This window comes from Dasypus novemcinctus, chromosome 6, assembly GCF_030445035.2.
Source record: "Dasypus novemcinctus isolate mDasNov1 chromosome 6, mDasNov1.1.hap2, whole genome shotgun sequence".
In the NCBI taxonomy this organism is placed as follows: domain Eukaryota; kingdom Metazoa; phylum Chordata; class Mammalia; order Cingulata; family Dasypodidae; genus Dasypus; species Dasypus novemcinctus.
In genome coordinates this window covers 51704907-51731487 of record NC_080678.1, presented here as the reverse complement: position 1 = coordinate 51731487, position 26581 = coordinate 51704907, and the positions used below count along the sequence as shown (strand labels likewise).

The 26581-nt window shown below is 37.9% G+C and overlaps 1 protein-coding gene across 1 annotated transcript; it reads left to right on the top strand.

Annotated features, from left to right (window-relative positions):
• The first annotated feature begins 10736 nt into the window (after nt 1-10736).
• Nucleotides 10737-26333, top strand: LOC139436100 (interferon-induced protein with tetratricopeptide repeats 1B-like). The gene is made up of 2 exons (XM_071215782.1): nt 10737-10852; nt 23870-26333. The coding sequence occupies exons 1-2, from the start codon at nt 10848-10850 to the stop codon at nt 25143-25145; spliced, it is 1281 nt and encodes a 426-aa protein (XP_071071883.1). The 5' UTR covers nt 10737-10847; the 3' UTR covers nt 25146-26333.
• Nucleotides 26334-26581: the final 248 nt, after the last annotated feature.

Genomic DNA, 26581 nt, shown 5'->3' with positions numbered 1-26581 from the left:
CTTTGATGATATATGCCACTTGCTAGTAGCCTAGATCTTAAGTTTTAGCAGGCCATTGTAAAGGAGAGAGAATACAAAACCTAAGGTCTTAAAATGGTTGGTTATACTCTTGAACTCACACAAAGCCAGGACCCAGTCAGAGGATGAACTAGGAAAACAAACACTTTGCAGAACTAGATGAGGGTAATACACTTGTCTTTTTTTTTTACTTTTGTCCTAGATAGAGCAAGAAATAAAGTCTTCCTGAATAATCATAAGTGGACAAGCATGATTGTTTGGGCCTGAAATCCTCACTATCTGTGAAGCAAAAAACAATTGCAAGCTAAAAATTTAGTTTAAAGCAGTTCTGAATTGGTAGTGCTATCAAGCACTTTACCAAATAAAAATTATAAAAATACCCTTCTGAAGGAAGTACTTTTTACCTAAAGCCCAAGGAATTCACAAGGATAAAGTTCCAAGGAACATGAGGTCATAATACAAAATCAATGAACATACACACACATAAATTAAGCTACAACGTGCAAGAGTTAGCAGAAACATAAATTACAAAATCAGAGCAGCAAAACTACAAATATTAACATTATTGGAAGCAGACTATAAAGTAAAAATAAAAATAGAAAATAATTTTTAGTATATTTCAACATCAAAAAGAGAGAATTTATATAATGTCAAAGGAAAGGAGATCATTAAGATTGACTAGGTAGATTTTCAGAAGAACCAAACAGAACTTAAAAAAATAAAAATAAAATAATTGAAATGAGAATTGCAAAAAATAGTCTGAAAAGTAGGTTATAAATGACTGAAGAGTTATTTCTTAAACTGGAAGGCATATCTGGAGAAATTACTCAGAATAAACTACAAAAGAAAAAGATGGAAAATTGAAAAGAGATGTTCAGAGACATGGAGGACAGAGTGAGAAAGTTTAACATACATGTAATTGGTGTCCCAGAAGGACAGAGAATGGAGGAGAGGCAGATTTAAAAAGAGTTACTCAAATTTCCAGAATTAAAGAAAAATGGTAATTCTCAAATACGTGAATTCCAAAAATAGATCACACAAGCTGATGTCTACATCTTTTGAGATCTTCTCTTTGTCTCAAAGGCAAGTGCAGTTAAAAAAAAAATTCTCAAAATGTGAAGAGAAAATAATTGTCAGCCTAGAATTTGATTTTTTAACCATTTTATTTAAATAATTTTAGACACAGTAAAGTTAGAAAAATGTTACACAGAATTTTTAATACCCTTTATCCAGCTTCCCTAATGTTAATATCATACAACCAGAGTACAATTCTTAAAACTGGGAAACTAGGACTGATAAAATATTTTCAACTAGTCTAGAGATCTATTTGATTTTCACCAATTGTCTCACTAATGATATAATATCCAGGATATTCCCCAATACCACCTTTGTTCATGGCAGATTAGTATAGTAAAAGGAGGAAGGTGGTTGCAGTGGAGACAACATGTCCAACAGACAATATGGTTGACAGACAACATGGCCATGAGATCCTGCCCGGAAACCTCCTGAGGGATCTCATGACACCACAGCTGTAAGAAAGAAATCTTCTTCTGGAAGAAAATAAGGCTCCCCCAATTGTGAAGAAGAAAAAAATTTATTCTCAATCTTGCAAGAAGGGGCGCACAACCAGAAAACATGGCTGGTGCACCAAACAAAGAAAAATGACACAGTTTATACACCTAAACCTAGCACGCAAGCCCTTCGTCTGTTTCTCCACAGATTGGATACTTCAGAGGTTAGAGCCCATCCAAGAAGATCTAACTTTCCTGTGCAAAAGTTTGTGATAAACCACTTCCCCTATCACATTCCAACCATTTTAGTTTTTTACCAGCTCCAGTTGCCAAATAAAGAATGGAATTTAGTGAATTGGTATTGACTTAGCTCTTTCTTGGGCATATTTTTACTGCCTATTGGACTGGCTGAAGCTGGTTTCCTTTGTTCCTGCTTAACCTGGGAATGGGAGACTGAGGCAGTAGGCTGCCAGATTATATTAATTAATATTTTCTTCTTTTATGTGAAAACTAAACTAATCTTCATTTCTTACACCAGTCACAAGAATCTCATTTGGAATGAAATCTCATTTGGAATAAGAATCCTGTTTTGGGTCAAGGGAAAGCCCTGGATATCCTCAAAACAACTCACCATTGACCCCCTGAGAAATGATACGTGGGGAAACAAATCAGAACAGCAAACAGACTTTAAAAAGGCCTGACCTGGGGCCCCACATGTGCACCTCACCCTGCAGTACACCCATAGTTCATGCCTCGGACCGTGTACTTTTCTTGTTTTCTTATTCCTTAATAAACTCTTTACTCCCTTGCCTACCCTATGGCATGTCCTTAAATTCTATTACGCGACATAAGCCAAGAACCTAGAAGCCCAGAAACCAGAGCCATCCAGTAACAAAACAAAATTCACCCTGTAACCCAATCTCCACTCAACAAGAGACTGATGAATAAAGTGCTGTTGTCCTCTTATCTGAATAGCCCATAGAGAGGAGGGGTCACTACAGTCCCTATTAGGAGTCTCATTTTCCTGAATTCTCTGCCAAATTCCACCTACCAGCTCCCCAAACTCAGATTCCTCATGATTATGGAGGGAGAGGCTTTGACTCCAATTTGAGATAAAAACAGAAGTGTTTTGATGCCCCTCCTCCTTGATCTCTCCTGGATTATTTGGAAATATAACAGCAGTAATATCCTGAACTAGGATCCACCAAGGAAAGGACACTTATCTCACACAATAAGATCCCACACAAAGAAGTGAGACCAAAACTGCAGTATTGATCTCAGTTATACCTTTTAGGGATTCTGGGTTTGTTCAGTTCAAACAAATTACATCATCATAAAAATTTATATTAGAAAACCAGAAACTTCCTTAAGTTTCTGTATTAAACTTTCTACTTGGTGGAAAAACACAATTCTGGCTAGTATATTCAAGCTAAGCCTGAAACAGCCCAAAAGAAGGCAGTGTCAGGTTCCAGCTTAGTATGAGGTCCAGGCACTTAGGATGTATAAATCTAGAACTCCAAAAAGCAGCTTTTTTGATTAAAATGAAAATATTAATTGACTCAATAAAAATTACCACCATTATTTTGCTCAAAATGTGGACCATTTTAATTTTGTTTACTCTTTCTGAAGAGGTTTTGATGTGGGTATGGGTGGGAGGTGGTTCGTCTCTTCGTAGATAACCCAAGCTGTATGTGTTCTGACCTGTGGGTGTGGGACAGTAAGAGGCTGCAGCCCTGCCCTTAGTGACCATGGCAATGATTCCAGTCCCAGAGAAACAGTTTATCAATGCAAACTCTATAAACTTTAAATATTCAGGGAAAATGCAAACCAAATGTGCTAAAAGCTTGCCTAGAATGTATGAAGTCCATGCTAAAAGCTTACCTAGGATGTAGAAGATATATGCTAATTCAAGCCTATTGAGCACTGAAACAAAAGAACCATTTGGCCCTTCCTCTCTGTATAAAAGGAACTCAAAGATCTTGTTCAGGGCTCAGGTTTGAAACAGAAAGTTTCCCAAGACTGGCCTGCATCAATAAATCATTTTTTCCTTCTCAAAATCATACCTGAGTTCTGGCCTTTCTACACACAAATAATTGAACCTCTCTCGTCTTCTACAACATTTTTGGGGGCTTGTCCAGAATTGCAAATGAAGGCCAGAGACAATAGCATTTTTGCTGCCCCTTCCAGATCCCCAAGGAAGCCGGGAGGACTTAGGTGAACCCCAATCATCAGGGCGCCCCTGGATTAAATTTAATCCAGAGTCTTACCAATGAAAATCGAGGGCAATGGGAGGTCTGAAGGAAAATTCTGGGAATGAAAAAGAACTCTGGATGCGGAGAAAGGTAAGACTCCCCAGGGAGCACAGTAAGGAGAATCCTAACTTTAATTGCTAGGGTGGAAGCTGATCACCTCCTGAGAGAGGACACTGTACCTCCAGAAATTTGGGGGGGAAGCCATTCTCTTTAGGTCTGGAAAAAGGAGCAAAAAAGGGGAAAAGCCTGGTGTTTTGGGTTTGTCTAACTGCATATTAGAATCTAATACTGGTCTTATCTCCACTGAAAGAGTGGAGCTTGATTATGATGGGAAAGGATGTTCATAGGTTCAAGTTCTAATGTTCTGGAAATTGGTCTGGATTTTGAAAAACTTGGTTGCAGAAAAATGGACCAGCTTTTCTAGTGAAGCTGGGTCTGAGTGTAAAGTTAAACAGTGAAAAAAGTCTAGCTGGAATCTTTTGTTATGGCGCTGAATTGAGAATGAATTCGCTTTATATCAGATATTAATGTTAAGTGTTCTCTCTTTCTAAGGTTTGCAATGGCTGCGGGGTCTGCCATGCTGAAAAAAGAAAAATATATATATATATATAAAACTTGTGGGTCAAATTAGTGACCTTTGTGCTTCTCTCTATGTCAGCTCAATCCTAGTGTTGAAGTTGTGTGGTTATGTAAAGTGGTGGAATTTAGTTGAGCTGGAACCCTCCCTTGCCACTGGCAAGGGGGTGAATTGATTATGGGGCAAAAATGCGGAGTCTGGATGTTTGTGCATGCTCTGCTGCCTCATCTCTAGTCTGCCCCTTTGCTTCAGGGGCTTGGGGCTGTCCATGTCAGGGCCACGCACCCGGGTTTGTTGGGGCTGCCCCACTCAGGGTGGCTGGGTCCCCAGGAAGGACGCCAAAGTTGAGTAGGTTCTGTCTGCCCATTTTGACGAAAAGCTGGAAAGGGGGGAGCAACTTGCCCCTTTCCAGTGAGTCCACATCTGCTATTCATAAACCGGATTCCTATTTGATCTCTGTGCACCCAAATGCCTGGAAGGGGGGAGGTGAAGGGGATGAAAAGCAGGATCAAAATAAATGCAATAAAGTTCCCTCCCTAGGGTGTCAAAGGCCAAAATAAATTTGCATCCTGCCCAGGTTCTTCTGCATTTCCGAATCTCTCTCTCTCTGTGAGACTATGTAAAAATGCTTTGAAATGTTTAAAACTGTAAACTTATCTGAAGAGAGGAGGCTATCACTTGAAACAATAGACCTCTAATCACTTGATAGCCTTTTTAAAAAGATTTATTTATTTATTTATTTATTTATTTATTTATTTATTTATTTATTTCTTGCCCCTCCACCCCCCCACCCCGGTTGTCTGTTCTCTGTGTCTATTTGCTGCATCTTCTTCGTCTGCTTCTGTTGTTGTCAGTGGCACAGGAATTTGTGTTTCTTTTTGTTGCATCATCTTGTTGTGTCAGCTCTCCGTGTGTGTGGCTCCATTCTTAGGCAGGCTGCACTTTCTTTCACACTGGGCGGCTCCCCTTATGGGGTGCACTCCTTGCATGTGGGGCTCCCATACGCGGAGACACCCCTGCGTGGCACAGCACTCCTTGCACGCATCAGCACTGCGCATGGGCCAGCTCCACACGGGTCAAGGAGGCCCAGGGTTTGAACCATGGACCTCCCATGTGGTAGATGGACACCCTAACCACTGGGCCAAGTCCACCGCCACTGATAGCCTTTTTAATGGTCTGGCTGGGAACATCAGGGTTGTAAAACTACAGAAAAAAAAATCTGTGTTTGGCTTTTGTCAGCTGCTGGTACCTAAGAATTCATGGTAAAAGGTAATTTGAAAATGAATCTTTGAATGCCAATATTCCCTTGCAAAACTCACAGATGAGAATTTCTTTCCTTATTAGGAAAAGGCAGAACTTCACAGGATTGTTACTAATAAAATTATTGTAGCCTAATTAATAAAAGTATCCAATTCACCTTAAATTTAAAACTTAATGAAAACTGTAACTAAGAACTAAGATCATTTATAAATGCATTTATATTATAAAATAGTGGAAGGATAATAACTAAAATTTTAACTGGGTGAGTTTGGCCTGAACCTATTGTTGTAAGTGTAAATTCTGGGCTAAACTTACCTTCATTTATGGTCACTTCAAGACTAGCCTCACCCCTTGCCTTTGCTTATGGTTATTTCATAACTGCTTCTGCCCCTATAGTCCAGGAAAAAGCAAATGTGAGACATCCCTATCTCCTGTCCTATTGGTATTAGTAACCCTGCTTTCTCTCATGAAATTCAAAGTAAAATATAAGGTTCTAAAACAAAAGAAAATTGTGTTAAAGCATTAGGAACATTTTGGTTTCAAGCCATTAGTTAAGAAACAAAATTCTTGTGCAAAACTGCCTGGTCATGGTGCAAATTCTAAAAAGTTTCAGGAGTCTTTGAAATGTTTTACAGTCACACTTATTTTATAAAAATGAAAGTTTTAAGTAACTAAGTTATGTTTCTGTGTCAAACTATTTATGTCTGCCTATTTACTCAAATTGTTAGGGTTAAATATGAAGTTATACAAGTAATATATATTTCTAGAACCCAATTAAGCTAAACAGTATATAAAATAATGCAAGTTATAAATAACATCAATGAGTTGTATTTCTGTGTCTAACTCTATTTGTGTCTATTTGCTCAGTGTATATCTTTATACATCAGAATAATAATATCAAATTAACAAATGAAAATTCTTAAAAGAGCTCTATTCAAATTGTTAAAAATTAAATATGCAGCTATATATGTAAATAAATATTCCTGGAGCCCAAATTAAACTGAGCAGGATGAAAAGATCATATAGAAATCTGATTATAGAAAGACTGGGAAAGGGCCTTCTCTTTGCAAGAGCTTTGAGAGCAGGACTAAGTGTGGCAGATTAAATCTATTTACTAGGCTTGGAAATTAAAAATCAGTTTTGCCCTGTAATTTCCCAGTTTAAACCTTTTGACAGCCTTAAAATAAGAGTGGTTAGTGGTTCTGTTGCTGTATTTCAGTAAGTAAAGGAAAGTCCATAAAAGCTTTAGAAAGATCTTTCCTGAATTACTATTAAACAAATTTTGTGATTGTAATGTGCTTTGGAACCTGGTAGTCAGTATGCTTTTAAAATCACTCAGTTTCAGAACTTAAACAACAAAAAAAGAAGTTTTGGCTTCCCATGAAAAAAGGGGGGAGAGTGTTCCTTGCATAGACTATAATGGTTTCAGTTTTATTTAGCTTGAGTGTAATCTCCCTTAGTTTATAAATTACCCATTAAATAAATTAACATTATATATACAAAATCTTTGGAGTAATGAAAACTGTAAGTTCATGTTAATGAAATTAAGCTAAAGAAAGAATTGTAGATATGCTCTCTAAAATAAATAAAGTAAACTTCTTTGGTTGGTAATTGTAATTTAATAAGTTTATTTAAATATAAAGCGACTAGTCTATGTGGTTGTGGTCAATTACAAAAATTTGTAAAAACATCTTCCAAGCTGAAAATGTTTAAATAGTGCTAGTTCTAGAAGTCATTATTAACTAAAACCTGGATTGATATTGGCAGCATAAAATAACTTTGTGATAATAAAACCTGTCTAAAGGCCACTGCAAGGTGCATATTTAAGTAAATGGTAATGAAAAGTTATCTTAATTCTGTTGGGAATCTTCCATTTTCATTTTAACAATGAAAAATGGTGTTTTTTTCCCCCTATTACTGAAGTAAAATACCTACTATTATCTCCATGGTAAAGTTGTATAAGTAAACAAAGTCATTTGATACATGATGTGTTGCATTAAAATGTTTAAAATATATAAAAACAAGAAATAAACTTTAACATTGTCAAAATTTCTTGTGCATTCAAACCAGGCCTTGAATACATTACAGGTTGCCTCTCCATGTTAGTTATTAGCTAAGCTGGTCACTAACACTCAAATAAAAATACTTGCTATATCAGCCTCTGGTTATGCTTCTCAAGTCGATGGAAACTACACTGCAGTTTCAAGCTCCTGCAGTAGCCAATAATGACTCGATACAGCCAAGCATATAATGGATATTGCCTCCAGACTGGTACTGTTCCATAGTGCCAGAGAGCACTATTCACCAGGCTAGGAAAACACTGGAAACACTCTCTAGGTTCAATGATGCTGCAACTTACTCACTGTATGAAGAACATGCTAAGTGGAGCCATAATTACCAGGATACTATAAGTAAAACTTAAACACAATTGGCATTATGTCCTGCTCCCATGGAGAAATAATACGTAAAGTATTACAAACCTGAAACTTAAAACTATTAATTGCAACTCAGAATACTTATGCATTAAGTAATACATTAATATTAAATGCTATACTTTTATCCTGTACTAAATATATGCCTAATAATGATAACATTATCTTTTCTATTCTAGATCAGGTATAAAAGTATATTAGACATGTTAAATTCCTGGTAACTTTATTTTCTAAATAATTAATAAACATGTCTATAAAATAAAGTGGCAGTCTTAGCTAGGCTCAACCAACTTACTATTCTACTGTACTCTACTGTGTAGCAAAAATGAGATTTGCTTGCTAATAATGGGTCACCTATTAAGCAGTCAAAATTACCAGAAATTGTACAATTAAAACCAAAATGAAAAAAAAACTTTATTCTGTAGTTCTGATCACTCCCACAGTTAAAACTAAAAAAGTTTCCAACTTGGTGCACTAATCCTGAATGAAACCAACTGCCCAAAAGGTGCCAGTTCACCAGGAGCATCTAATAGAGCACATGAGTGCCAATCATTAAACAACCTGAAATGTGTCTTCAAAACAAAGCTAAGTATCTGTTGCAATTTCTCTCTGAAAATAAATAACTTAAAATATATATATATATATATATATATATACTGTTCCTACCAGCGTTTAAAAAGGGGTGCCATCCTTATAGGTACCTAACCTTGTCTACCTCTGTAATCCAATGTCTTTTTTTTTTTTAAAGATTTATTTATTTATTCATTTCTCTCCCCTTCCCCCCCCCCCCCCAACCCTGGTGGTCTGTTCTCTGTGTCTGTTTGCTGCATCTTCTTTGTCTGCTTCTCTTGTTGTCAGCGGCACGGGAATCTGTGTTTCTTTTTGTTGCGTCATCTTGTTGTGTCAGTTCTCCGTGTGTGCGGCACCATTCCTGGGCAGGCTGCACTTTGTTTCGTGCTGGGCAGCTCTCCTTACGGGGCGCACTCCTTGCGTGTGGGGCTCCCCTACATGGGGGACACCCCTGCCTGGCACAGCACTCCATGAGCGTATCAGCACTGCACGTGGGCCAGCTCCACACGGGTCAAGGAGGTCCGGGGTTTGAACCGCGAATCTCCCATGTGGTAGACGGACGCCCTAACCACTGGGCCAAGTCTGTAGCCCTGTTCTTTTGATTGATTATTTTACTTATCAATTTTCAGTGAGGACCTAAAGACAAAGTTTCTGTTTTTAGAAGTTTTCGTTCTGGACAGTAGAATCCTGGGGGTGGGGCCTCCTTGCAGTTATCCAGGGGCCACTGGCACTCACATGGATTTCCAGTCAGGCTCCAGATCCATCTAATACTTTTGTTTTACTTTTAAAGAATTTATACCTTTGATCTTAAAGGGATGCTGAAGGGAGATGATTTTTTTTTCTGTAACTGCTTCTTGCTGGCCATGGGCTGTAGTCATTGCCTAATGGCTGTTTGTCTCATCGCAGATAACCTAAGCTGTATGTGTCCTGACCTGTGGGTGTGGGACAATAAGAGGCCCTGCCCTTAGTGACCATGGCAACGACTCCAGTCCCAGAGAAACAGTTTATCAATGCAAACTCTATAAACTTTAAATATTCAGGGAAAATGCAAACCAAATGTGCTAAAAGCTTGTCTAGAATGTATGAAGTCCATGCTAAAAGCTTACCTAGGATGTAGAAGATATATGCTAATTCAAGCCTATTGAGCACTGAAACAAAAGAAGCATTTGGCCCTTTCCTCTGTCTAAAAGGAACTCAAAGATCTTGTTCAGGGCTCGGGTTTGAAATAGAAAGCTCCCGGGTCTGGCCGACCGGCCGTCAATAAATCACTTTTTCCTTCTCAAAATCATTCCTGAGTCCTGGCCTTTCTATATGCAAATAATTAAACCTCTCTCATCTTCTACAAGTTTAGGGTTACTCGATAAGAGTAAAAGAAGAGGCTTGTCAGTCTGGCAGGAGTTGGTATATGTTGGATAAGTCAGACCAACAAGTTGAGGGTCCAAGGGCTGGCCACTGCTCTTAAGCAGGGGTGAGGATCAGTGGGTCATCTACAGGACTGAAATGAGGGGAGTTTAGCTGATCTTGACTATGAAACAAATAATTTTTTAAAAAAATGAATGAAGGCAAATTCATATTTTATCAAAGAGTAAAAGACATTTCAGTGTGTGTTCTGTTTTCTGTGCATTAGGAAGAGAATGGATTTATCACCCACCCTCTTGATGGGGAGAAATAATGCATAGGGTCATGAAGTTCCCAAAGCAGGGTCTCTCAGGGTAGTGGCTGCAAACATGATTCCATATTCATATTCCAGGTTACATATTCACAGAATTGTAAACTCCAAAGGAACTTGAAAAATTTCCTAACCTTTTGTGTTACAGTGATTAGAAAACTAAGATCCAGAGGGCTGGAAGCACAGCCTACTAGCACAGGGTGCCTGCCTCTAGTCCTGTCCTTACCCTGTTCTAAGATTCCAAATTCCAACCTTCCAAGAGGCTACCTTAACTCCATAGGGAGGTAGGATGAAAAAAGCTGCTACTCTCTCAACATCAAAACAAAGACATCCCTCACAGTTTATGTTTCGTTTCCTTCAAACTGACATTTCCCTGCTAGAGTTGAGTTTCATTTTCCAGTTTCAATATTTCTGAGTCATTCTCACAGAGTATATCAACATCAACAGGCAATCCCCTCCTGAATATAAGCTCCTCTCTTGCCTGAAGCACCCACAAGGCACAGGACAAACCACAGAGGAAGTCTATCAGCAGGAACCAGAACTGCTCAGCAAGCAATCATGAGGTAATGTTCTCTGCTTTCTTGGACTCTGTTTCTAGAGCATTTTTACATTCTCGTATTTTTCTAGAAGGCAAATTTCCAGGCAGACCCCTCCTAAGAAAGGCAAGCTTTCCAACTTCTATTAGTATTTTCTCATTAATTTAACAGGCATAGATATTAATAGAAAATGAAGCTGCCTTCGCAGCAAAAGCAATTTTATTTGTCTTAATTCTAACCGTGTGAACAATGGAAAAGCTCACAGAATTAAAAACCAAATTCAGCCTGGGGTATGAAAAGAGCTGAGCAAGAGAAGATAACAGGGTGAGTTTAAATCCATTTAGGTCAAGTTGGATCCCTCAAAGGTAGGTAGTGGAATAAAACAATATTAAAGACAACCATGTTTGATTTTTTATTTGGATCCATGAAAGGATTGGGGTTTTGTTGTGATGATAACCATTAAAATAAGATACATCTTTCATTAGATGTTGGGAAATATAAAATCTAATTAGGATTAAGATACAGTTTATCCAAAAGGTGTACATTCCTCTCTTTCCTGCTTTATTTTGGGCTCGTGAGTTGCAGGAAATGTTAACCCTTCAAAAGTGTACTGGCTGCTAGCATTTTTCCATGTGATATAGTAAAAGGATGTTGCCAGATTTTCTCTAGGTTCTTGGCTATGTTACAAAAAAAGAATTTTAAGTAAACACCAGTTCAGTTAGGCCAGTAGTTTATCAAGAAAATGAGACAAAAGAAATTGGAGAAAATAATGGATTATGGGTTCCAGGTAGAGAGAGGAAAAGGGCTAAAAAGAGTACGGTACAAGGAGCTGATTTACAGATTACAAATCCCTAGTTCTACTTGCATGCTAATCCAGGCAGGGAGAGAAAGGGCAAAACAGGGCAGATTTGGCTTCTGCACTTACTTTTTAAACCACTAATTATTCCACCCCTTGCTAGTATCATGGGAGGAATCCCAGTTGTTGGCTGTTTTGATTGGTTACCCCACCCATCAATCCTTTGGGAAGACCCAATGATAAAGCCCTTTGAGAATATCTGGGCTTTTTCTTGATCCCAGATGAAATCCCTTTCTGAATGAGGGTTCTCACAGAGTTCTTTCAGCAGCCATCTTGTAGGGTCTCCATAACCACGTGTTCCACGTCCACGTTTTTCTTCCAGGTCCCAGATTCATCTCTATTCCCTAATCTAGCTTGCCTCAAGGATAGGGAGAATTAAGAGAAAAGCAGGTCCCATTTCCAGGACGCCCATTCCACCAAACACCTATAACTGCAGTGGGGAGGGTTGTAGGGATGTTGGAGGATGAAGGCAGTTTCTTTTTTTTTTTTTAATTTTAGCAAAATTTTTTTTTGTTTTTTGAAGATATATAGATCACACAAAATATTACATTAAAAAAAATAAGAGGTTTATATATACTCCACTCCCCACCCCACCACACTCCTCCAACATCAATAACCTTTTTCATCACTGTGGTATATTCATTGCATTTGGTGAATACATTTTGGAGCACTGCTATACCACATGGATTACAGTTTACATTGTAGTTTACACTCTCCCTCAGTCCATTCAGTGGGTTATGGCAGGATCTATAATTCCTGCATCTGTCCCTGCAATATCATCTAGGACAACTCCAGGTCCCAAAAATGCCCCCTCATCTTATCACTTCTTCCCTCTCCCTGCCCTCAGCAACTACCATGACCAGTGTCTCCACATCAATGATACAAGTTCTTCCATTGCTAGAGTCACAATAGTTCTATAGTAGAATACTAGTAAGTCCACTCTCATCCATGTTTTATTCCTCCATCCTGTGGACCCTGGGATGGTGCTGTTCACTCCACCTATAAATCAAGAGGGGGCTTAGATCCCACATGGCTGATGGATGTGATTCTCCTGCTTGCAGTTGTAGATTCTCTCGATTCCCTGGTGTGGTGGTTGGCCATTTTCACCTCCCTGTTAGCTGACCTGGGTAAGTCCAACAAACCAGAGGGTAAGTATTGTAACTCTGCTGAGGCTCAGGACCCAGCTGGCACATGGACATTCCAGAGATTCAAGTTTCCTGAGCATACACCAACCCCAGCGCCAAACACAGGTTCAGTAAAAGGGACAGAAGAGGCATGTGTAGAGAGGTCACATCTGAGTCCAACTCCATCACCCTCAGGAGCACAAATTCCAAGAGGTGGGAAGAAGAGGCCCTGGCTGCCTAAGCCACATTCCCAAGAATTCTCATTAAATGCACCACAGTGAAGTACTTGGGGGTTGGGATACCGGTGAGGGAGATTCCTGCCAAGAGGTGCCCCTTTCCATTTACTGGGTTTCTGGTCATGAATCATGTTAGCAATAGTTCTATGTGTGGGAATGACCAGAAAGCCAGGCCCTACCCAGAGCTGTTATACTCAACCTGCCCAAGAGGCTTTGCAGCGGCCTCTGTTTGGGTGTGCCCAGAGCTCTCTGATCTGAGTAGGTCTGAGGAGGGCTCTCTGGACTATACTAGACTGAAGCCCACATCAAGGTGTCCCTATTCCCAGAGACTAGAGAGACACCAGCAGATTGGATTGCTCTCCCCAGCAGTGTTAAAAATTGCTAAGAGGGGAAAACACCTAGGGAAACTCTTGGCACCTGCAGGCTATCAGGTGTACACTTCTGCCCCATACAATGAGGATCTCTCTCTCTCTCTCTCTTTCTCTCACACACACACACAATACACACACACACAGACATATACTAAAAATGAAAATGCCAATAATAAATTTAATAAGTAGCTTCTATGTTCTGTTTGGTAATTAGTTTATGCTGCCTTTGACTTTCATTGCATCATCTCATAGTAGCCTCACTATAATTCTATGAATAGGAACTATTATAACAATAGTTATTGTCATTTTACAAATTATTCGTAAATGAATTAATTGCATAAATCACGCAGGTAGAAAGAGACAGAATTGGACCATTAACCAGGTTCCCTGACTCTAAACTTACCAATCCAAAGATATATAAGAATGAACAATCTTACTGCTCTTTATTAGCTCACTTTTGAAAGAGAATCTGGAAGATTTTAAGCTCTTAGCATCCTATTTAGAGAGTAAGGACTGCTCTTCAATGACTTTTAACCCCATAGTGTGCCTATGGCTCACAGTTTATCTTAGTTTGTCAGAGATGCTATCACAAATACCACAAACTAGTTTTGGCTTAGCAAATAGGAATTCATTGGCCCACAATTTTGAGGCTAGAAGAAGTCCAAAATCAAGATATTGGCAAGGCTTGCCATTTTTGTTTCCTGAAAGCAGATATCATGAAATGGGTTGGCTTTAAACTACAGGAACTTATTAGCTTACAGTTTTGAGGCTGAAAAAAAACGTTCAAATCAAGTCATTATCAAGGTGATAGTTTCTTCCCAAAGACTGGGAATGCTGAATTCTACCTAAGCCCTGTCTGTACTCCTAGAAAACAGCTAAGATTAAGAAATCCACTCCACCCCTACCCCCACTGATGTGGGCTATGGGTGGAAGGCTCTGTGTCTCTTCAGAGATAACTAAGTTGTTTGACGTGTGGTTGTAGAACGGTAAGAGGCTGCAGTCCCAGGAAATGTTTAACAATGCAAGGGCTATAAACTTTAAGTATTTAGGGGAAATGCAAAAAACAAGGCTTATCTAGAATGTCTGGAGTCCATGCTAAAAGCTTACCTAAGATGTAAAAAAGATATATGCTAATTAGAGCCTATTAAAAACTGAAACAAAGGGACCATTTGGCCTTTCCTCTCTGTATAAAAGACGTTTGAAAATCTTGTTCGGGGCTCAGGATTCAAACTGAAAGCTCCCGAGTCTGGCCGGCCGTCAATAAACCATTTTTCCTTCTCAAAATCATTCCTGAGTCCAGGCCTCTCTATACTCAAAAAATTGAACTTCTCTTAAATTCCACAACATTTTTGGCGACCCAGATGGGACAATAAATGAAGGCCAGAGACGGTAGCATTTTGCTGCCCCTTCCAAATCCCCGAGAAAGCCGGGAGGACTCGGGTGAACCCCAAATCTGGGCGCCCCTGGATTAAATTTAATCCAGAAAAGATGTGGGCTCCACCAGAATCTTCCCGACAAAATCGAGGGCAATGGAAGGTCTGAAGAGAAAGATTCTGAGAATGAAAAAGAACTCCGAACATGGAAGAAGGTAAGACTCCCTGGGTGAGCACAGTCTAGAAGGCCCTAGCTTTAATTGCTAGAAAGGGGAGGCTGATCACCTCCCAAGAAAACCCTAGTAGCCCCAGAAGGCTGGGGGGAAGCCGTTCTCTCTATGCTTGGGAAAAGGAGGAAAACCGGGGAAAAGCCCTGGTGTTTTGGGTTTGTCTAACTGCATGTTAGAATCTGGTACTGGTCTTATATCCACTAAAGGAGTGGAGTCTCGATTTTAATAGGAAAGGCTATTTATAGGTTCAAGTCCTAATGTCCTAGAAATTGGTCTAGATTAAGGAAAACAAAACTTGGTTACAGGAAAATGGATCGGCTTTTCTGGTAGAGCTTGGTCTGGGTGTAAAGTTTAAACAGTAAAAAAGTCTAGCTAAAATCTTTTGTTATGGTGCTAATTTGTGAATGAATTCGCTTTATACCAAATGTTAAATGTTCTGAAGTTTGTTATGGCTGTGGGGGCAGCCATGGTGAAAATAAATATATAAACTTGTGGGTCAGATTAGTGACCTTTGTGCTTCTGTCTGTGTCAGCTCAAGGCTAGTGTTAGAGTTGTGTCCTTATGTAGAGTAGAATTACAGCTGAACTAGAGCCCTCCCTTGCCATTGGCAAGGGAGTAAAATAATTCTGAGGCAAAAGCTGAAGAGTCTAGATGTTTGCGGAGTCTAGATGTCTGTGCATGCTCTGCTGTCTTGTCTCTAGTCTGGCCCTTTGCCAGGGCTTGGAGGCCATCTGTGTCCGCGCCAAGCACCCAAGTTTGTTGGGAATGTCCCAGTCAGGGCGGCTGGGTTCCTGGGAGAGTTGCCAAATTTGAGTAAGTTCTGTCTGCCCATTTTGGCTGAAAGCTGGAAATCGGGGAGTGGCTTGCCCCTTTCCAGTGAGTCCACCCTTCTATTCATAAGCCGCATTCCTGTTTGTTGTGCACCCGACTGCCTGAAAGGGGGGGGAATTAAAAGAGGTAAAAAGCAAAATCAGAATAAATGCAGTAAATTTCCCTCCTTAGGGTGTCAAAGCCAAAATACGTTTGCATTCTGCTCAGGTTCTTAAAAGGTATTGTAGTAACCTTAAGTGAGAGAATGTGTTCTGTAAAAGTAAAATCTGTCTTAAGGGTATAAATAATTACAAAAGTTTTACAAAGCATTGTTTAAAGTATTTAAGTAGCTAATTGCAGAAAGTCATTATTTAACAAAACTAAATTAATAATAATAATAAAAGGCAATTTTATAACAAACTTTTTCAGCAGCCAATCTCCCCTGCCAACTTGCTCCAAAAAAAACTGTTTCTGGTATTACATGCTACTAAGTATTTAAAGTAAAAAAAAGTTCATTATTTTAACAAACTTGTTTAGTATTAATGACAATTATATGTTATAAGAAGTTTACCTGGTAACTTAGTATGTGGGATATATGGAGTGTGTTTTTATTGTTAAGGAAACAGAAGATGATTTTGTCCTAAGATAAAATAATTAATTATTAAAAAGAGTAGAGTGTGGGACAAAACCTGAATGAATACTGAAAGTGTAAAAAGTTTGTAAAAAAAAAATTTTTATAATTAAATTGAGTAAGATCAATATACAAAAAAAATATTTTATCAATAGCTTCTTGTGCTTTAACCTCATCACATCCTCAATGTTTGAAAAAGAGTCTTACCTCTTTTAAAAGAACATTTTATGTTCTAAAAATCAAATCCTAAAAAGTAGCCTTTTATTTCAAACTAACTGCAAGAGATTTATTCTTTTACTTTAAAAAAAAAAATTAAAGTAATAGTTAAGTTCATTTAATATGTTATAAGTTAAATAAAAAGTATTTAAAAGTGTTATAAAATTAATAAGTTTTTAAAAATTAATAAAAACTGTAAGAGTTAAAATCATTTATAAATGCATTTATATTACAAAACAGTGAAAAGACAATAACTGAAATTATAGCTGAATAAATTTAGCCTAAAACTATTATTTAAGTGTAAATTCTACACTAACCTTTCCTTTGTTTATAGTTACTTCAAGCCTAACCTCACCCTTTGCCTTTGCCTACGGTTATTTCATAATTGAGAAGAGCTGGGACATCACTGTCTCCTCTTCTGGTATTAGTAACCCTTTCTCTCATGAATTCAAGTGTAAACTAAATAAATTGCTGCCTGATAAAATAAAGTTAAATGACCACTGGAGTTTTATTATCTCCAAAACCAAAAGGGGGGTAGAGGGGGAGAAGTCTCCTGCCTTGACGGTCAGTGTTCCTAAGAGTGGCAATTCATGAGAGAAAGCAGTCTGTCTCCCTGAGGCTTCAAATAGCCTCAGTAAATATATATAAAATTAATCTTGTTGCTTATCCAAAATTCTGCTAATTTCAAAGTAAAATATAAAGTTCTAAAACAAAATGGTGCTAAAGCATTGAAAACATTTTAGTTATTACAATCCATTAAGTAAAAAAAAAAATTCTTGTAGTAAACTGCATGGTCATAGTGCAAATTAAAAAGAGTTTCAAAAGTCTTTGAAAAGTTTTAAGTAACTAAAGTCATGTTGTTGTGTCAAACTATTCATGTCTGCCTATTTGCTCAAATTGTTGAGGTTAAATATGCAGTTATATAAGTAATATGTATTTCTAGACCCCTAATTAATTAAGCTAAACAGTATATAAAATAATGCAAATTACAAGTAATATCAATGAGTTGTGTTTGTGTCTAACTCTTTGTGTCTGCCCATTTTAAAAAAAAAGCTCAATGTATGTCTTCATACATCAGAATAATATCAAATTAACAAATAAAAATTCTTAAAAGAGATCTATTCAAATTGTTAAAAATTAAATATGCAGTTATATTTATAAATATTCTTAAAGCCCAAATTAAACTAAGCAGGATAAAAAAGTCATAAAAATCTGATTATAAAAACAATTGAAAAAGGGCATCCTCTTTGCAAGAGCTTTTAAGGCAAAACTAGGTGTGGCAGATTAAACCTATCTACTAGGCTAGAGAATTAAAAATCAGTTTGCCTAGTAATTTCCCAGTTTAAACCTTTGTCAGCCATAAATTGCAAAAAAAAAACACACAAAAATTAAGTTAATTTTCACATAAAAAAAATGTTGATGTAACCTGGCAACCTGCTGCCTCAGTCTCCCACTCCCGGGTTGGACAGCAGTAGAAAAGACCAGTTTAGGCCAGTCCTATGGGCAGTGAAAAGATGCCCAAGAAAAAGCTAACTAAGTCGGTGCCATTTCAGCACTAAATTCTATTCCTTATTTAAAAAAGGGGGGAGCAAGTAAAAACTAAAATAGTTAAAATGTAATAAAAAAAGCAGTTAAATCAAACTTTTGCGTAAAAAAGTTAAATCTCAGATAAGCTGTAACTTCTGAAGTATCCAATCTATAAAAAAACAAGAAAAGCTTGCATGCTAAGCTTAAGGGTATAAATTGTGTCATTTTTCTTTGTTCGTAGCACCAGCCATATCTAGCTCTGCACCCCTTCTTGCAAGATTGAAAATAAATTATTTTCTTCTCCACAATCTGGTGAGCCTTAATTCTTCCAGAAAATTTCTTTCCAATAAAATAAAAGTAATTAGTAGCTCTATTAACAAATTTCAATAAGTAAAAAAAAGTCCATAAAAACTATAGAAAGATCTTTCCTAGGTTATAATTTAAAAAAATTAAGTAATTGTGTAATGTGTTTTAAAACCTGGTAGTCAGTTATGCTTTTAAATTAATAATTTTCATAACTTAAAAAAAAAAAGTTTTTAGCTTCCTGTAAGGAAAAAAAAAAACATTCCTTGCATAAACTATTATGGTTTCAATTTTATTTAACTTAAGTGTAATCTCCCATAGTTAATTTATAAACTAAATTAACATTATGTACGAAATCTTTAAAGTAATAAAAATTGTAAGTTCACATTAGTAAAATTAAGCTAAAAAAAAAAGATTGTAAATATGCTCTCTTAAATAAAAAGTAAATTTCTTTCATTAGTAATTGTAATTTAGTAAGTTTATTTAAACATGAGGTGTCTAGTCAATGCGGTTATAGTCAATTATAAAGAGTTTGTAAAACATCTTCCAAACTAAAAATGTTTAAATAGTTCTAGTTGTAAAAGTCATTGTTAACTAAAAAAACTTAAATTGGTATTAATAGCAAAAATAACTTCATAATAATAAACCTGTCTGAAGGCCACTGCAAAATACACATTTAAGTAAATGGTAATAAAAAGTTGTCTTGATTCTATTAAAAATATTCTGTTTTCATTCTAACAATGAAAAATAATATTTTTCCTCTATTACTAAAGTAAAGTACCTACTGTTATCTTCATAGTAAAATTGTGTAAGTAAATAGTCATTTAATATATGTATTGCGTTAAGTTGTTTAAAATATATATAAAACAAGAAATAAACTTTAACATTGTCAAACTCTTGTGCATTCAAACCAGGCCTTGTATACATTACAAGTGGCCTCTCCATGTAAATTATTGGCTAAGCTGGTCACTGACCCCTCAATTAAAAATATGTGCTATATCAGTCTCTGGTTCTGCTCCTGAAGTTAATAAAAACTATATTGCAGTTTCAAGCTCCTGCAGCCAATAATAACTCAGTACAGCCAAGTGTACAATAGATATCGCCTCCAGACTGGCACTGTTCCATGGTGCCAGAGAGCACTATGCACCAGGCTAGTAAAATACTAAAAAATCTCTCTAAGATAAAGAATGCTGCAACTTGCTCACTGCGTTAAAAAACATGCTAAGTAGAGCCATAATACCAGGATACTGTAAGTAAAACTTAAACACAATTAGCATTATAGCCTGCTCTCATAGAGAGATAACATGTAAAGTATTACAAACCTAAAACTCAAAACTAATAATTGCAACTCTGAATCCTTATGCATTAAGTAATACATTAGTTAATATTAAGTGCTGTACTTTTATCCTGTACTAAATATATGCCTAATAATTGTAATGTTATCTTTTCTATTTTAAATCAAGTGCAAAAGTATATTAGACATGTTAAATTCCTGGTAAAATCATTTTCTAAACAGCTAATAACATGTCTATAAAATAAGGTAGCAGTCTCAGCCAGTCTCAGTCAACTTCTACATTCTGCTGTACTCTGCTGTGTAGCAAAAGTAAAGCTTGCTTGCTGATGGTAAGTCACCTATTAAACAAGTCAAAATTGCTAAAAATTGTGCAATAAAAACCAAAGTGTAAAAATCTTTATTCTATAGTTCTGATCACTCCCACAGGTAAAAACTAAGAGTATTTCCAAATTAGTGTTCTAATCCTGAGTAAAGCCAGTTGCCCAAGGAGTGCCAGTTCACCAGGAGCATCTGACAGAGCAAATAAGTGTCAATCATTGAACAGCTTAAAATGTGTCTTCAAATAAAGCTAAGTGTCTGTTGCAATTTCTCTCTAAAAATAGATAACTTAAAAATATATATATATGCTGTTCCCACCAGCTTTTAAAAAATGCCATCTTTATAGGCACCTAACCTTGTCTACCTCTGTAATCCAATGTGTCCTCTTTTAAAAACAAGTATTCCAAATTTTTAATTAAGTTTGTTTCTTTCAGAGTAAACATCTTATTAACCATATAAAAACTTCATCCAACTTCGTACAAAATGCCAGATCCATCTTCCTCCAGTTAAAATAAATTAAAGAGTTTTTACACCTTATTAAGCAATGACTACAGCCCATGGCCAGCAAAAAGCAGTTACAGAAAAGAGATCGTCTCCCTTCAGCACCTCTTTTAAATTAAAAGTGTAAACTCTTTAAAAGTAAAATAAAAGTAATAAATAGTTCTAGAACCTAACTAGAAATCCACGTAAGTGCCAGTGGCAGCAGAATAACTGCTATAGGCCCCTGCCCAAGATTCTGCTGTCCAAAATAAAAAGTTCTAAACTTCTAAAAACAGTCCTAGATGCTGTACTAAAAACTGATAAATAATCAATCAAGACAACAAACAGCCATCCACCTCATAGCTCCAACAATAATTATGCCAAAGCTTAGCAAGTAAACTTTGGCAAAAGGGGGGGAATGATGTGGGCTATGGGTGGAAGGCTCTGTGTCTCTTCAGAGATAACTAAGTTGTTTGACTTGTGGGTGTAGAACGGTAAGAGGCTGCAGTCCCAGGAAATGTTTAACAATGCAAGGGCTATAAACTTTAAGTATTTAGGGGAAATGCAAAAACAATGCAAGGGCTATAAACTTTAAGTATTTAGGGGAAATGCAAAAACCAAGGCTTATCTAAAATGTCTAGAGTCCATGCTAAAAGCTTACCTAAAATGTAAAAGAGATATATGCTAATTAGAGCCTATTAAAAACTGAAACAAAGAGACCATTTGGCCTTTCCTTTCTGTATAAAAAACGTTTGAAAATCTTGTTCGGGGCTCAAGATTCAAACTGAAAGCTCCCGAGTCCGGCCGGCCGTCAATAAACCATTTTTCCTTCTCAAAATCATTCCTGAGTCCTGGCCTCTCTATACTCAAATAATTAAACTTCTCTTAAATTCCACAACACCACCACATTGTTTTGTTTACTCTATTTGAATAACTTTTTATTGTAGTAACATATATACAACTCAAAACTTCCCATTTTAACCACTTGCAAGTATACAATTCATTGGCATTAATTACATTCTCATTATTGTGCTATCATCACCAATATCCATTATACCAAATTTTTCATCACCTCAAACATTAAGCATTAACTTAATTAATTAAGCAATAACTTCCTCTTCCTCTTCCCCACCCACTTCCACCCTTGGTAATCTATAATCTACTATCTTTCTCTATGAAAGTTGCTTATTCTAGGTATTTCATGTAAGCACATCATACCATATTTGTCTTTTTATGCCTGGTTTATTTCATTCAACATGTGTTCAAAGTTCATCCACGTTGTAGAATGCACCAGAGCTTCATTTCTATTTTACAGCTGAATAATATTTTATTGTGTGGCTATACCACATTTTGTTCATCCATTCATCTGTTAGTGGACACTTGGGTTGCCTCTACCTTTTGGCTATTATGAATAGTGCTGCTGGTGGTGTACATGGCTGTACAATTATCTCTTTGAGTCACAGCTTTCAATTCCTTTGTGTATTTATCAAGAAGTGGGATTGCAAGGTCATTCAGTAATCGTATTTTCAACTTTCTGAGGAACCACCAAACTGATTTCCATACCATTTTACACTCCCACTAACAATGTATAAGGGTTCTAATTTCTCCATATCCTCGCCAACACTTTTTTTCTTTTAATATTAATAGCCATTCTAGTAGGTGTGAAGTGGTATCTCATTGTGGTTTGATTTGCATGTCCTTGATGGCTGATGACATTGAGCATCTGTGTACCTTCTTTGGAGAAATGTCTATTCAAGTCCTCACCTATTTTTTTTTTAAGGTTTATTTATTTATTTTCCCCCTTTCCCCTCCTCCCGTCCTGCTGTTTTTGCTGTCTGTGTTGTCTTCTCTTCTCATTTTCTCTCCTCTAGGATTCACTGGGACTTGATCCTGGAGACCTCTGATGAGGGACAGGTTCCCTGTCAATTGTGCCATCTCAGGTCCTGGTTGCTGCGCTTCACTTTGACTCTCCCCTTGTCTCTCTCAGATGATGTGTCATCATCTTGCTGTGGACACTGGCTTGCCATGTGGGCATGCTTTTTCTCTTCTTCTTTTTCACCAGGAGGTCCCAGGGATCGAACCCAGATCCTCCCATATGGTAGGCGGAAGCTCTATCATTTGAGCCACATCTGCTTCCCCTCACCTATTTTTTATTGGGATTTTTTTTTTGTTTTAGTTGTTTCCCCACTTCTGTGCTTTGAGAAACTTTTTGGCTTACTGCAAAGAACCACACTTCCCCATATGACTTAGATAAGACTAGCAAATGACCCCCTTGTTTACCTATAACAAGATCAGACACAGATGTTCCAAACACCTACTGAATAAGTCATAAAAATTAGAAGAACTGTTTGTTTCCACTGATCAAGTGGAACAAAATGCCTGTTAATTTAACTTGACCAAACTTTAGTTAAGTTTCTCTTCTCCCCACAGGACCCTGGAATCTGACTTACCCCTAAGGTTAAACAAGCATTGGAATGCAGAACAACTTCTCCTTAATATTCCCTCCGCGCAAATAGGCTGACCGAAAAGGAAAAACATTTCATGCTCAACTTTCTGACCATGCCACCTGCTCATCCCACTCCCTTACTCCCAATCTTTTCAAGCCTTGTTTACTCCTCCCCATAAAAGAAAAGCCCTTTCCTGGGGAAGCAGACTTGGCCCAGTGGATTGGGCATCAGTCTACCACATGGGAGGGCCACGGTTCAAACCCTGGGCCTCCTTGACCTGTGTGGAGAGCTGGTCCACGCACAGTGCTGATGCACGCAAGGAGCACCATGCCACGCAGGGGTGCCCCCCACATGGAGGAGCCCCATGCACAAGTAGTGCACCCCGTAAGGAGAGACGCCCAGTGCGAAAGAAAGTGCAGCCTGCCCAGGAAGGGTACTGCACACACTGAGAGATGATGCAACAGAAAGATTCCTGTGCCGCTGACAACAGAAGCAGACAAAAAGAAGAACATGCAGCAAATGGACATAGAGAACAGACAACTGGAGCAGCAGGGCTGGGGGGGGGGGGGTAGGTAGAGAAATAAATAAAATAAATCTTTAAAAAAAAAAGGAAAGCCCTTTCCTTCGAGATGTTTTGAGATCATATGGTAAGACCAGTTTCCCAATTGCAATAGTTGCCCTCCTTACTGCAATAGTCGTTTCAAACAAAGTCTCTCCTTACCTAAGTCTGGATTTGTTTCTATTTGTAAATGTTTCTACCTATATTTTCATTGGTTCTCATTTTATTTCCATTAAATACTCATGAAAATAATTTGTTTATTTTCACAGTAAGAATGATAAAGAGCATCTGGTCAAGGATAGGCTGGAACAGCTGAAATGTCACTTTACTTGGGGGTTGTTCATTGAAGACACTGCAATCCCTGATTTAGAAAACAGGGTGCTGGAGGAGATTCAGTTCCTGGAAACCAAATACAATGTGGGAATACACAACCTACTGGCCTATGTGAAACACCTGACTGGCCAGAATGAGGAAGCCCTGAAGAGCTTGAAAGAAGCTGAAGACTTAATCCAGCAAGAACATGCTGACCAATCTGACCTGAGAAGTCTGGTTACCTGGGGCAACTATGCCTGGGTGTATTTCCACATGGGCAGACTGACAGAAACCCTGACTTACCTGGACAAGGTGGAGAACACTTGCAAGAAGTTTGCAAATCTCTCCTGCTATAGTATGGAGTGTGAGGAAGGATGGGCCTTGCTGAAGTGTGGAGGAAAGAATTATGAACGGGCCAAGGCCTGCTTTGAAAAAGTCCTGGAGGTGGACCCTGAAAACCCTGAATCCAGCACTGGGTACGCTATTACCCTCTTTCGCCTGGATGGCCTTATCACAGCAAAACAGGGAGAAGAGGGGTTTTCTCTGCATCCCCTGAGGCAGGCCATCAGGCTAAATCCAGGAGATGCATATATTAAGGTTCTCCTTGCTCTGAAGCTCCAGGAAGCAGGACAAGAAGCTGAAGGAGAAAAGTACATTGAAGAAGCACTGACCAGCATGTCCTCGCAGACCTATGTCTGGCGATATGCGGCCAAGTTTTACAGAAGAAATGGCTCTCTGGATAAAGCTCTTCAGCTCTTAAATAGGGCCTTGCTGGCAACACCCACCTCTGTTTTCCTACATCACCAGATAGGGCTTTGCTGCAAAGCCCAAACGATCCAAATAAAGAAAGCTACAAACAACCAGCCTAGGGGACAGGACAGGGAAAATGTCAACAGAATGATAAAATCAGCTATCTCTCATTTTGAATTTGCTCTAAAACAAAAGCCCACATTTCTGTGGGCTTATTTGGATTTGGCTGACACATATGCACAGGAAGGCGAACTCCATAAGGCTGAAGGTATTTACCAGAAAGCACTCTGCCTGCTACATACTGATAAAACCTTAGAGCAAGAAATTTATTATCGTTATGGCCGATTCCAGGAATTGCATATGAAATCTAAAGATCAAGCAAAAATCTATTATTTAAAAGGGCTAGAAGCAGAATATAACTCAAATGCCAGAGGAAAACTTCTCAAAGCTTTAGAGAAATTGGCTAACTGGAGAGTTTATTAGAATAAATCTGATATGGATAGTTTGAGTCTCCTTCAGCAGCTACATAAATTTTAAGGGTTAAGAAGGTGAAGTACCAGAGTCCTATGAGAAAGCCTGAGACTGGCTGGTGACCTAAACTCAAGTTTTGAAATACTGAATGTGTTCATATTTAAATCTAAATATCATACAAATCTTCCCTGATTGCTTTCTTCAAAAAGGTATCTTACACACACACACACACATACACAAAGGTATGACAAGAAGCAACACAAAATAGTTTGGTGAGCATGCACTGCAATGTCTGCTTAACTCCCACTTTTTTCAAGTGGACACTATCTATCCATGTGGTTATGACAGGAACATCAATATGTCTTCATCTTACCCCTGTACCCCTTTGCCATGAGTTGATTTGTCTTGAGTTGGGGCACCTGTCACTTGCTGGGCTAATCAGATTTCTTTTCCCTGAGAAATTTTCATTGGAGCTAATAGTTTCCATTCTCCATCTACTAGGTTAATTGTACAAAGGAGACACTCAAGGGGTGTGGGAAACTAACTTTTTTATACTGGTAAGGATGTTGACCCCCAACAAAATCCAAAAACAAAACAGATGATCAGAGAGAGAGAGATAAATCATCGGCAAGAAAAACCAGTTTGTGGAGACATTGTTAAGTGCTGAGTACAATGGATTTACTTATTATTGTAATTTATGCTACAGCAAGGATTATAACACTCCCATAACCAGATGCCTTCTTTGCCCCTCACTTATAGCTAGTTTATTTAGTTTATCTCCTTTCCTTTCCTTGTTATCTTAATGTTAACTGAGCAATTTACAACCCTGCAGTAACCAAATGTTTACCCTTCTTTACAGCCCATTTGTTTAGTTTATTTCCATTCCTTTACTTATTATCTTATGTTAACTGAGTGATTTACAACACTTTTGTAACCTATAACCAAATGTTCACCTGCATTTACAGCCCTCTTACAACCACTATGTGCTTACCCCAGCTGGTTTTTGTCAGTTTTGTACTTACACAGTCCCTATTGAGAATAAGTGAAATATAACCAATCAATATTGGCCAATTTCACTATCTCCACCTCCCTTTGTTTAATCCCATAAAAACCCTAAACTCTTTAGATAGATTTAAGGGTTTTTTTCTCCTATCTCCTTGCTTGGCTGCCCTGCAATAAAAACTCTTTCATTTCTCGAAATCCTGGTGTCACAGTATTGATTTCTGTGAGTTGGGCAACAAGCCCTTACTTAGTAACAGAGGGAGAAGATTTTAGTTAACTACAGCATTTCAGTCCCATTTTCATTTCCACCTCTATCCCAAACTTTCAGGTCATTGAGACTTTTTGTATCTTCTGGGAGATACACAATCTCCATGCAGGTATGACTTGAGCCATAGAATTTGCATTTTGGCCTCTGTGGTTCATCATTCCTTGAACACTCTTGCACT